The following is a 13,656-nucleotide window of genomic DNA, read 5'->3' as shown; positions in this document are numbered from 1 at the left end:
CGGCCTACCCGAACATGGCCGAGGAGAAAGGAAGCTCGACGCCTGGAAAGCTGTTCAGGGTTTGCCCTGGATGCCAGCTGCAGAATGTATTCAAGAAGGACGAGCACTCGAAATGTCTCTACTGCCTTCATGAGGACAAAACGCACGTGGAGAAGGACTGTGCATTTTGCAGGAACATGTCGGAACGGACCATCGGGGACCGACACCTTCGTCTCTCCAACTGGCTGGACGGAAAGAGCCCGTCAGGTGAGAAGAAGAAGAAGAAGTCCGAGCGGTCTTCTAAGTCCTGTGAGGGCGCCCCGGCGACGGGGGCCCAACAGAAGGCAAAGCACCGTGAGTCTGCGGGCACCGGGAGCACCGAACGGTCGGGCTCCTCGGCTGCCAGGAAGGACGCATCCTCTCCAGCGCCATCAACCACGAGCCAATGCTCAGGCTCAGGGAAGAGGAAGGCCGAGAACCCGGCGAAGCTTATGGAGAGGCCCCGGCTGAGCTCGAAGTATCCGGCAGAGGGGGAGCGAGGCAGTGACCCTCCCCCCAAGGTGAAGGCCACATGTCCACATAAGGTGGTAAAGGTCTTGATTCACCCGGCCAAGGCCTCTATCGAGGAAGTCGCGGCGGCCGTCGTGCAGCCTGTGGAGGCTACAACAGTGGAGGCGACCTCGGGGCCCAGAGTCTCCCTGCCTCTGCGGAGGGAAGCCTCTTTCAGACCCATCGAAAAGACCCCCGTGAAGACCCCGGCGGAAAAAGAGGGGGGCGGTGGCCATTGTGGACACGGACACAGCATCCAAGGAGGAGCTGGTAGAAGTCCTAGAGGGCGTCGAAGAGGCCCGTTCCCACGGGAGGGATCCTGACGAAGGTGACAACGAGAGCGACGGCGGCACCGGCGAGGGTCCTAGTCGCCCGTCGCTTCCTGAGCGGCAGGACAACTCGGCGGCCATTTTGTTGGCAATACAATCCTTATGTTCGGAGATAAGGACAAGATTACCACCAACGGAGGAACCGGAACCAGGCTCGAAGGAGGAGCCAGACCCAGGCCCGCCGGGAAGCCCCCCCAAACAAGAGAAGACGGATCCATCCTGCCCCGCCTTTTCAGCCCTCACGGCCTACTCAACCTTTGCCCACGTCCCCCGTCCCTGGGGATGACACGGGAACGGACATGGCCACGACGGGTACCGACGACGATGGCGGTGACACAAGACAGAGCTCCCATCGCCCCCAGCCCGGGCCTCCCCGCCCAACGAGATCGGATCTTTCCATGCAATGGTCGCCAGGGCATCCAAGCTTTTTCAGCTCTGCCCCAAAGAGAAGAAGAAGGAAGGTTTCCTTTACCAACGGCGCGAGGCCAAGAGGAAAACAGTCCTCGCCGTGCCTCTGCTGGATGACATCTGGGATGAGGGTCTCACCCTCCTCAAGAACCCGTCTACGACGCCTGCCAAGAGGGTTCGGTACGAGAAGAAGTACCGGGTCCCCGACGCGGCCTCTTTGTGCCTTAGGGCACAACCGACGCCTGACTCGGTCGTCTCAGCGGCGGCCAAGAAGAAAGCGGGGGGCATCGACCTCAACGTCAACCTCCCCGCCGGACGGCGAAGTAAAGAAACTGGACGCAATGGGTCGACGAGTTATCGTGTCGGCGGCAACAACGATTAAGGCGGCCAACGCCCTCACGATCGTGGCCTGCTACGACAGGGAGTTATGGTACAAGATTGCCCCCCTGTTGGACTTCCTACCGGACGACAAGAGGGCCGAGGCCCTGGAGATCTTGCAAGAAGGTGAAGTGGCGTCGGACCACGCCATTACGGTGGCAACGGACATTGCCGACACCGGTTTCCGCCAGCTAGGCAACAGCGTTTGCCTTAGACGACGAGGGTGGCTCAAAGCGACGGATTTCCGCCAGGACGTACAAGCCAAGGTTTTGGACGTGCCATTCGACGGGAACAATCTGTTTTCGAAAACAGTGGATGAGTCCCTCCAAGCCATCAAGGCAGACACAAAGACAGCTAAGGCCCTAGACGTCCTCCGGCAATGAAGGCCATCCTTTCGGAGTACCAGAGGCAAGCAGGGTGCCTCTAAAGGATTCGGCGGTGGCTCCTCTACATACCACCAAGTGGCCCGCTCCTCGTCGCTGGAAGCCTATAGAGGACGAGGCAAGTCGGGTGGACCCCGCCGTCGTTGCCAGGGAGGCCAAGGCGGCAAGGTGTCCTCCAAGCAAGATTCAACCGACCGTGGTGTCGGGCCCCCACCGAAGCACCACGGTGGTAGGCCGGCTGGCGAAGTTCATCAGCGTGTGGGAGTCCATCTCCACCGACCGTTGGGTGCTGGACGCCCTGGCCCAGGGGCACGCCCTTGAATTTCTAAAAAAGTGCCCCCGCATTCCACCCGTGGCCAGGAAGGAAAATCACGTCCCTCAACTGCTATTGGAGATAAGGGCGATGCTCAAAAAAGGTGCCATCGAGCTCGTCCTGAAGAGGCTGCAGGGCTCCGGAGTATACTCAAGGTACTTCCTTGTGAAAAAGAAGACAGGAGGATGGCGACCCATCATGGACCTGCGACGACTGAACAAGTACATCAAGGCACTGAAGTTCTGGATGGTCACCCTCCAGCACGTGCTGGGACAGCTGGAGGAGGGCGATTTCCTGTCGTCGTTGGATTTGGAGGATGCATACTTTCACATCCCCATTTTAAAAGGACACCGAAAGTTCCTCAGGTTCGTGGTCCAAGGGCGGCACTACCAGTTCAAGGCCCTCCCGTTCGGACTGAAATCGGCACCCAGGGTTTTCACCATCCTGGAGCTCCGGGCAGTGTTCTGGGCTCTTAGGTCCTTTCTCCATCCCTCAAGAGCAAGGTTGTGAGGATCCTCACACACAACACCACCACGATGTTTTACATCCGGAAATAGGGCGGAACTAGGTCCCCAGCCCTATCCAAGGAAGCCCAGGATCTGTGGCATTGGGCCGTTGCTCAAGGGATGTTTCTGGTGCCGTTTCATCTGACAGGGATAAATAACACCATAACTGACTCACTCAGCAGAGAGCTGCGCTCGTGCCACGAGTGGGAACTACGCCAGCACCAAGTGGACCGACTCTTTCAGCGATGGGGCAAACTCCAAATCGAACTGTTTGCGACGGCGACCAAGTGCCAGAGGTTCGCCAGCAGGTTTCCCCAAACGATTAGCATGGGCGATGCTTTCTCTTTCTCCTGGGACGGCCTGTTCCTATATGCGTTCCCTCCTTTGCCGTTGCTTCTCCGACTCGTCAACCAGCTCAAGAAGTCCAGGTGCAGGATGATCCTCGTCGCACTGGCGTGGCCGAGACAGATCTGGTTCCCGGACCATCTGGACTTGTCAGCGTCCCCACCAGTCAAGCTGTCGGCGGATGCAGATCTTCTCTCCAGAGAAGGAGGCGCCATTCTTCATCACGACCCAGAGTCGCTGAACTTTTAGGCCTGGCTCCTGCAGCACTAGAGCTTGGAGGGTACGATATCCCGGCCGACTGCAGAGAGGTTCTTGCGAAGGCCAGGGAGTCCTCAACTCTCAAGTGCTACTGACATAAGTGGAAGAGGTTCTCTATCTGGTGCTGGGCACAGAAGATTAACCCTCTGCGGATTACGGCCCCTCAAGTTTTGCCGTACCTACTGTCACTAGCCAAAGCTGGACTATCTCACGCTTCAATCAAGATACACCTGGCAGCGATTTCCCGATACACCAGGACTACAGGGCGGTCATCCCTGTGGTCTCATCGCCTGGTTAAGTAATTTATGAAAGGACTGTTTCGATCATTCCCACCGGTGAAGGCACCAGCCCCGGCGTGGGAGCTCAACGTGGTGCTGACCAGGCTCATGGGTCCACCATTCGAGCCGTTGCATTCGGCCCTGTTGAAATTTCTGTCATGGAAAACAGCGTTCCTGGTGGCCATCACCTCCGCACGACGCGTGGGAGAGATCCAGGCGCTATCCTGCAAGCCTCCATACCTGACCTTTCACGATATGAGGGTAGTGCTGAGTACGCACCCCTCCTTCATGCCCAAGGTGGCGTCGGACTTCCATCTCAACAAGCCCTTGGTGTTACCTATTTTTTTCCCATCGCCTTCATCACCGGCCGAGCGCTGAAGTTCTACGTGGACCGAACAAAGAGTTTTCGGAGGACATCACAGCTGTTTGTGAACTTTGGATCTGTGAACCAAGGGAAGGCTCTCTCGAAGGCTTCCATTTCAAGATGGCTCTCTGGCTGCATCATGCACTGTCATCGGTTGGCAAACTGACCGTTGCCCAGCCGTCCGAGAGCCCATTCGACCAGAGCTATCGCTGCTATCACAGCGTTCTTGTCTGGTGTGCCGCTGCTGGACATCTGCAGGGCTGCTACGTGGAGGTCGACACACACCTTCACAAGATTCAACTGCGTTGACTAGGATTCCAGGGAGGAGTCAGTGCTGCGCGACCTGTTCGCCTAAGGTGAGCCTGGTGAGGAGGTAAGAAATGCTTAATGTTGAGTTTTGATGTAATGCTTAATGTTGAGCCTTTGCCACCTCCCGTTATTATGCATGTGTGTACTGCTATGTATTCTTATATTCATGAGCATGTGAATCCATGCCAGACCCCATGCTGGAGAAGGAACAAGTTACTTACCTGTAACTGTTGTTCTCAAGCATGGGTCTATCATGGATTCACATGCGAACCCTCCCTCCTACCCCTCTGCGGCTCTTCACTTGGTCATACTGCCACTTCACGTGCTACCAAATCTGATGATGGCTGCCAGAGGCGGGGCTTAAGGAGAGGGCGGCAGTCATTGGCTGGGGACAGTATGACCCAGAGACCAGTGATTGGTTACTACTGAGAAAGACAGATCAGAAACTAAGCTGATACTGATTTTTTCTTTACTGAGGATTCCCGGCCTGATGACGGGGAATATTCATGCACATGTGAATCGATGCCAGACCCATGCTGGAGGACAACAGTTTCAGGTAAGTAACTTGTTCCTTATACTAAATAGCAAATCTTTGATTTTAAACCACTCTTCAATTTGGGCACAGCCACCTTCTTCCGCGTTTTACTTGGAACAAAAATAAGTTTTGCGTGTCAAGACCTACAATAATACTGTCCTATAGAGTTTACTTGCAAAATAAACAAATTGCACAGAAAAGCATCATGACAACATGTATATCCTTGTAGCAGCATATTGGGCCGAAATAATATCACTGTATATTTATTTTCCACATCCTGAATGGAAAACTATAAGATGCAAAAGGCAAAACATCCTGATTTACCCACTTCATTTTCAGCGCTTTAAAAACACAAAAAAATAAGTTCTGCCATAAACTCACTTAGGTTTGGAGATTCGTCACAAACCTCCACTGTGTTGTTATGTATGATTAAAGAACCTTCAACTAAAGACATCGCAGTAAACTTTACTTTTTAGCATATGAAGGTATTAGACGGTATGGGTATGTATGAACACATTTTATGCTGCTGATGACAAAAGAAATACTACAGTGCCATCTAGTGGCGGAAAGTATGTTTTTTAAATGACTAAATACAGCGTAAACGGTACGCAGTAGAAAATAAAATCATCCGTATTGGCTACAATTACATGCGTAAAAAGGCACGATATGCACCTTATCTGGAGGACTGCTCATGCTCATATGTGTGGGTGCACCTACCTGGGCACAAAGGGAAAAAGGCTAAACCACTGGTAACTCCAAGCTTTCGGCAGAGCAGATTTTGCAGGATTTTGCTCTTGTGGACAACCTACAGGTTTGGGCCTAGGGTGTCGCAGCCACCAAGGAAAATAGGAAACCCCATGCATTTCCAAAAAGAAGACAGCCGTGGGAATCCACAGAGGTCTGACTTGGGAGAATCACCTTAGAATGTATTACCCACAATCCCTGTAAAAGTCTCAAATTTAGGAGAAAAAACTCAATTTTCAGACATTTCCCATCTGGATACTACTGAAACATGCCACCAACAACACATGTCTTACCTTCCCACATTCCCACAGGTGTCCGGATGAAAACAGTACCTCGCATGGGGGGTGCGCCTACCTGGCTGGAAAAGAAAAAGTGTCGACCGTCCACAAGTCCAACAGCAGTCCCAGGGAATCCCGGCAGCATCCCTGTTCGTTCCCCGAAGGAAATTCTGTAATGCTGCCTAGCCAGAGCTCCAGGCTGGTCGGGGGTGATGTCCCTGGCCTGGGTGGCTGTCCCTCGTGTGAATTGACCGTCCACAAGTCCAGTGGTAGTTTCAGGGAGTCTCGGCAGGCTCCCCATCCATAGGGAGAAGGTGTAACGCAACCCAGCCAAAGCTCAAGGATGGTAGAGGGTGATGTCCCAGGCCTTGGGCACCCCTCACCCATACGATTCGAAAATCTGCAAGGCCAGCCTGGAGCTCTGGCTGTACTGCGTTACAGCTTCTCCCTCCAGGAAAGGTCAGGGACCCTGCTGGGGCTCCCTGGAACCGCTGCTGGGCTTGGGTATGGTCAAACCCCATGGGAGACAGCCGCCCAAGGCCAGGGACATCACCCCCGAGCATCCTGGAGTGCTGGCTCAGCTGTGTTACATAATGTACCTCCGGGAAGGGAGGGGGACCCTGCCTGGGCTCCATGGGACTGCCGCTGCACTTGGGAATGGTCAACTCAGATGCGAGATGCGTGCCGAAGGCCAGGTACATGGCGTTTGTTTCAGCTTCTTCCTCCGGGAAAGGACAGGGAATGTCCTGTACCTCCCGGGAATCACCGCTGGGCTTGGGGATGTTCAACCCACATGGGAGTCAGCCACCCAAGGCCAGAGATATGACCCCATACCACCCTGGATCTCTGGCTGGGTTGCGTTACAGCTTCTCCCTCTGGGAAAGGTTAGGGACCCTGCCGGGGTTCCCTGGAACCACTGCTGGGCTTGGGGATGGTCAACCCACATGGGAGACAGCTGCCCAAGTCCAGGGCCATTACCCCTGACTTTCCTGGACCTCTGGATGGCCTGCGTTAGAGCTTCTCCCTCTGGGAAAGGTTAGGGACCCTGCCGGGGTTCCCTGGAACCGCTGCTGGGCTTGGGAATGGTCAAACCACATGGGAGACAGCTGCCCAATGCCAGGGATATCACCCCCGCCCATCCTGGAGGGCTGGCTGTGCTGTGATACAGAATTTCCCCCTGGGGAGGGAAAGGGACTCTGCCAGGGGCTCCCTGGAACTGCCGCTGTGCTTGGCGATGGTATACCCACATGGCAAACAGATGCCCACGGCCAGGGACATTACCTCCAACTGTCCTTGAGTTCTTTTTGGCCTGTGTTGCACCTTTGCCACACCAGGGAGACCCAGCAGTGTGCCAATACTTCCCCGATGGGAAAAGCTGCAACGCAGCACAGCCAGGACGGTTGGAGGTGATGTCCCCGGTCTTGGGCATCCGTCCCCCATGTGGGTCTACCGTCTCCAATCACAGCTGTATTTCCAGAGAGCCCCGGCAAGGTCCCCATCTTTTCCTGGAGGGAGAAGCTGTACAGCAGGCCCGCCAGATCTCCCGGATAGTTGGGGGGGTTATGTCCCAGAACTTGGGCGGCTGTCTCCCATGTGGGTTGACCATCCCCAAGTGCAGCAACAGTTCCAGGGAGCCCCGGCAGGATCCCCATTCCTCCCCGGAGGTGACATCTGTAACGCAGCACAGCCAGAGGTGCAGCCTGGGTTTGCAGGCGGTCAACCCACATGGGAGACAGATGCTCCCAGGGGAAAACCAATGTTATGCTGGCATGAGGCGCAATTTGTGGCCTGACCCTGCAGTTGTGTCCCAGCCTACCAAAATACCTCCCCAGATGGCTCACTCCTCCCCTCACCACCAACAATTCAGCCCCAGTCCCACTCACCCCACTGTCAATGGGCCCTAACCATAGAATAATAAAAAACAGTTGCAGCTGCTCACGTAGAAAAAGCTGTAAATGAAACAAAAAACATTTGTTACCTAGGGTCACCGCAGCAAAAACAAGTCATAACTACTACTCTCCGATCACGTCCCCCCTTTCAAGCCATCCCTGGTGGTCTACTGGCCCTCAACCCCCAGTAAAAACACATTTTCCCCTTCCTAGGGGCAGATTGCAAGATTGCACTAGATATCTGCCAACAGGGAGGGCTACATAAGAGCCCCCCATCCATTTAGGGTGGTGGGCCACCCCCTTTTCATTACGTAAGTCGCTAGTGGTTTAGAGTGCTCCCCACCAACAATTTTTTCTTTTTTGGATATTTTTATTTTGCCTCTACCCTAGGGCCAGATGGCCACATTATTGTGCCCATCTGCCCAAGGGTGGGCAAAATGTGCTGCCCCATGCTTGGGGGGCCTGTAACAAGATTTCTGGTGGCTCTCTCCCCCCCACCCTAAATGGAAGGGGGGCATCTCATGTACCCCTTGAGGGCTACATGAGGTGCTCCCCATCCACTTACGGTGGGGGGGAGAGGGCCACCACCCTTTCGTTATATAAAATGCCTGGTGGTCTAGTGCCCCCCCACCCAAAACATTTCTTTTTTCGTTTGCCCCTTTCCTAGCGGCAGATGGGCACATTACTGTGCCTATCCACCCCCAGGAGGGTGGGGCAAAACATGCTGCCCCATTCTTTGGGGGTTCGGGGGGAGAGGGCCGCTTACATAGTAAGCAGCCCTCTCTGCCCCCACTTCACAAACAGATCCCTGGTGGTCTAATGGCAGTGCTGGGTGCCGACCGAGCGATCTGCGCCCGATCCACGCAAGCAATGCTTCAAATAAGGTGTCGTTAGAAAGGGGAGAGTCTCCCCTTTACAAAGAAAACCTCCCTCGATGTGAACGGCACAATAATGCAGCAGATCGAGGGAGAGAAAAGTGAAGACTCACCTTCTCTTCTCACTGCGGCAGCTGAAAATGGCTGCCGCAGTGAAATATTACTTTCAGTTTCATGTCAGCGTGCGTTACTGAAAGAAATCCAACCCCCCGGGCCATGTGAGGAGGAACCTCCTCCTCACATAGCCCGGGGGTTGGATCACATAAAGTGCAGTGCTAAAAAGGACAAGGTATCTCGTCCTTGGCACTGCGAACATAATGTAACAACTCCCTTCCCCATGTCAGCAGCACATGTTCTTGAGAGTTCCTTAAAAGGGATAGGTGGATGGCAGAGTTCTATCAGTCTTGCACACTCTGGCTTGCTGGTCAATTCAATAGTTCAGGCTTTGGCTCCAAGCTTTGACAATCTAATCAATTCTTTAGGTGTTATCCGCCTTACCACAAATACATAGTTCTGGTCCTGGCTTTCACTTTGCCACAATTCAACACAGGCTTCCCTCTGCCGTGCTTAAGCCTGTATCTTTTTTCCACATTCAACTTTTCACCTTATCACAGTTCAACACAGGTTTCCCTCTGCCGGGCTCAAGCCTGTCTTTTCTCTTTGTGGCAGTCCCCTTCCCGACAATTTTATCCTCACAATTTTTACTATTGAAGACTTTTGAAACTGCAAGGATTTAACTTAGTCCTCTACATGACCACTTCAACTTCCTTTTAGACAATTTGACCATTAACAAACTTCACAACACCAATGCTCCTTGATACTTGTAGTTTCACCTTGGCCCTCTTGGCACCTTTTCAAAGTCCATACACAACACCAATGCTTCTTGGTACTTGTAGTTTTGATGTGCCCTCTTGGCATCTTTCAAAGTTCAACAGATTGCTTTCTCTCAATCAACTCTCGTTCGGGATTGGGGTTACATTCTTGCCTTTGTTTCCCGCTTTCCATAACTCAGAACATTTTACAGAGACTGTCGATTGTGCGATTCCGCTTGGCAGAACGACTTTGTTACTTTGTATGCTTTTCTCATCATTCAATCATCGTTCTCTTCAATACGCATTTTATCGTCACACACGCAACCCTCAACTCTTGCTACATGCTTTGTTTCACTTTTAACACAAACCAGGCTTTTGTTGCTCTCTATAAATCACTGGCCGTGTTAATTAGGCTTCTGTCTTCAATGCTGTTCGTGTAGCAGTCAAGGCTGTTACCAATGCCTCCTCTGCTCCTCCCCAACTCCGTCATTCACCTGGGAGGTTAGCGGGCCACCTGGAAGCACTTTGAAGGTTTCCCTTTTCTGCTCAATCGTTTCCGGTGTGGAACCCTTACGGCTTCCCAAAAGGATGGAATTATCACTTGGCTTTCTCTCATTCACTGCAGGAGCCGAGCAGCCCCTTAGCCTTCCAACTTCCATTGCCTGGTTTGCATCAGCCCCGAAAGAGCTGTTCCTTCCCGTACACAGCCTCACTTAGAGTGTGCCTCTTCGTGCCACCTTTTAACCTGACAAGGAGTGTTAACAAGTGGCAGGTGATTTGGTTTACATGCGTGACTCTGCCTGACCTCATTAGAGTGACAGAGCATTTTCAGGTCAGTATAGGTAATCTTCCCAGGCTCAGTAGGTTGGTCAATGTGAAGTGGGGAGGAATTATGAGAGTTGTAGTTTCCCAACAAATAAGCAGGGATAGAGGTTAAATGGGTTAGGGAAAAAGGGGGATACCATGTCTCACCATCAGGTGCTTCACCCCACTCCCCGTGTACCCTCTACCCAGGTGATCTTTCACTTGTCCACCTCCAGGGTCAGGATCCAAAAGCGATGGCCTATCCCTGGCCACCTAAGTACGGAATACCCAGGAACTAAGATGTGAAACACCCTCTGGTTTTTCGGAGTTTATTTAGAGTGTGAGGGCCAGAATAGGATTACGGACACTGGACAGACCTTTTGTTTGGACATCTTGACACAGGGCAGATTGATTGGTTTTGGTTGAGGTAGGAAAATTCCTCCCTAGATTAGGGATAGTGAGGTATTTTCCAAACCCCATGTTTGTTAATAAAAGTAACCACAACAATGTCTCCTGTGTCAGCGTCTTATTCCTGGCTCTTCACACTACATATAACCCTTTTGGAGCTGAGGGCAATCATACTAGTGCTGATTTTTGCTGTCCATACAAGGGAAAAATGTCCTGATGATGATGGACAACACAGTGGTCATGCATTACCTAAAAAGAAGAACAGGTGTAGGGTCACTACCACTGTACAGGGATGCAATGCACCTCTGATTTCGGGCACTTGAAAACAGGATCTCTTTATCGGCTGTTCACATAAAGAAGAGAGAGAGCATGAAGGCGAACACTCTGAGCAGGCAGAGCACAGTCTCCCACGAGTGGGAGTTGGCTCAGGAAGTCTTTTTAGAAATCTTTGCCCTTTGGGGAACCCCTCAAGTGGATCTGCTTGTGTCCAGTATCAAGAGGAAATGCGACCTGTTCTGTTCCAGGGAATTTCCTTAAAGAGGGGCTGTAGGGGGGTGTGTTCGTAGTGGGATGGGAATTTCCGCACCTGTACGCATTCCAGCCAGTCCCCGTCATTCCTCATGTCATCAGGAGGTTGAGGAAGTTCAGGAAGTCCTTGATCCTGATTACTCCCGATTGGGCCAGGTGAATGTGGTACCTGGAACTTCTAGGCATGTCCAACTGCCCCCATTCAGTCTTCCCCAGAGAAGCGAACCTGCTCTCTCAAGCAAGAGGATGGCTTCTTCACTCAGAAATCAGAACTCTGAACCTTCATGCCTGGTTTCTAAGAGGTTAGTTAAGATACAAAGATTGGGGTCTCCCGTAAAATGTTATGGAGGTGTTGCTTCCGGCCAGGAGACCAGCAACAAAAGCACAATACCTCTGCCGTTGGAACACGTTTTGAAGCTGGTCTAGAGCGAAAGATATTGATCCTTTCACTTGCCATACACCTGTAGTGCTGTCTTTTTTGCCCACCAGGGGCTACTTGGCGGCGTTATTCATTTTCAAATGCATGCAAGAGCAAGGCTTTTATTTTAAAATACCCATTGTCATATAGTTCCTCAAGGAACTGAAGTTCCCACTGGACCGTTTCATAGTCCTGGATTGGGATCTGAACTTGGTGTTAACATTTTGGATGGGAGCTCCATTTGAAACTCTTCATTCCTGTCCACTCAGGTTATTAACCTTCAAGACAATCTTTCTAGTGGCCTTCACATTTGCTTGCAGAGTGAGTGAACTACAGGCAAGTAAACCTCCTGCTTTTTTCTATTTTTTACTATTTTATTGTTGATTTTATATGTATATTTTTTGATGTGTTTTAGGGAATATTCTTTATTCCGAAATAAACTTGAGTCTGACCTGAGTCAAGAATGTGTTTGAATTTGCATTTGGGGGTGTTTTCCATGTAGCTGTTCATTTTCTAAGCATCCTTTAGGCACAATTAGGTTTTTGGATTAGGTTTGTACCAAGTATGGGAGCCAAAGTTGAGTGTTTTCTAATTGTGTTGTGCATTCTATTTGTTGAATTGCCATAATTGTATTGGACTGCGGATGTTGTTATGTTGATGAGTTGGTAGTTGCATGACCCTTGACCTCGGGTTTCTGGTGATTACTTTTTAATCACAGGTGGATTTCAATGTTTCTCGAATCAGTATTTGTCCAGGAAATAATTTATATGCTTGTATTCTGACACAGCATCACTAATTCAGTAGTCACATATTTGAGCAACTGCATGTTTTATTGACCGGGCCAGATGTGTGGCCAACATATTAGAGATTCAAAAGGAGGCTACTGCTCAGCAAGTCACATGTCACTATTCAAGCCCTTATATCATATTCCAGTAACAGTATCCCCGATTGCTTTTACATAAAATGTATTGTATTTAACAAATATGCAACCAAAATCAAAACCTTAACAATTGTGTTTTTACAGTTACTTGCAGCATGGGCACGTATTTCAGTGGACACCATAACCAATGCACTCCTTGCCCACCGGGAACATACCAAGATACAGAAGGCCAACTCTCCTGTGAACTTTGCCCAAGTAATGACGGGCAGGGGATAATAGGAGCACGCAATGTTTCAGAATGTGGAGGCAAGTGAATGTAATAGTTGGCAATCTTGGATTTAGAGTTGATGTTTTAGGACATGTGTCTGATTGAGCATAATCATGACAAATGTTTCCATTTGTTTGGAATTTTCCTTGGTGCCCGGTTAACAATATGTTTGCAATTATTTCACTTCATCATGTGAATGTGGAAAGCCAGCAAGTATACTATTTTGGTTTGCAAAACAATGTTAACTACTAGATCTGAGCATGAATACATTGGACCTGATTCATAGAAGTGTTTTATAATGGCACAATCCCATAGGAAAACGTTCTGTGAATAAGGCCCATTAAGTAAAGTACGGGATGACACTATCACTGTGACAGTACTTCCAATATTAAGTAACCCTACAATTCTTCCACACTTAAAATTGGGAATTAAAATAATCAATAGCTGGATGCCATTAATCATATCTCAGGCAAAACGGGGCCATTGCCCAATGCTGCAGCTTTTGTTGCAATAATGTTAAAGAATATTGTGGGGATGAAACAACAACTATTTGTATTGGTTCACCCCTTTCCCTATTTCCCTTGTTAATTTGTACTGACTACTAAATTTGGACCACCCGGCTTAAACTTGAATGACCTGAAGGTTGATACTGAACTTGGAGTTATGAAAAGCTCTCTGAGAGAATTATGCTAAATCTTCATCTTGAACTCGCAAGAATAATACTCCACCCCTATTTCTCACACAGAGAAAAGAAACTACCAAAGCTAAACATTGGTTTTTATTTTGGGTGAGACCAATTCCTATAAATAAAATATATA

General features: G+C 50.5%; 1 protein-coding gene across 3 annotated transcripts in view; it reads left to right on the top strand.

The window, feature by feature from the left end:
* SCUBE1 (signal peptide, CUB domain and EGF like domain containing 1) overlaps positions 1–13,656 on the top strand; it is a 2,600,196-nt gene that overhangs the window by 1,981,711 nt on the left and 604,829 nt on the right. For all 3 annotated transcript variants that reach the window (XM_069628128.1, XM_069628129.1, XM_069628127.1), the window contains one exon: positions 12,715–12,876. In XM_069628128.1, coding sequence (XP_069484229.1) covers positions 12,715–12,876 — 162 coding nt within the window. The remainder of the gene's footprint in view (positions 1–12,714; positions 12,877–13,656) is intronic.

This window comes from Ambystoma mexicanum, chromosome 12, assembly GCF_040938575.1.
Source record: "Ambystoma mexicanum isolate Mex_15411 chromosome 12, UKY_AmexF1_1, whole genome shotgun sequence".
Classification (NCBI taxonomy): Eukaryota; Metazoa; Chordata; class Amphibia; order Caudata; family Ambystomatidae; genus Ambystoma; species Ambystoma mexicanum.
The sequence above is the reverse complement of the archived record's forward strand: the minus strand, read 5'-3'. Positions and strand labels throughout refer to the sequence as shown.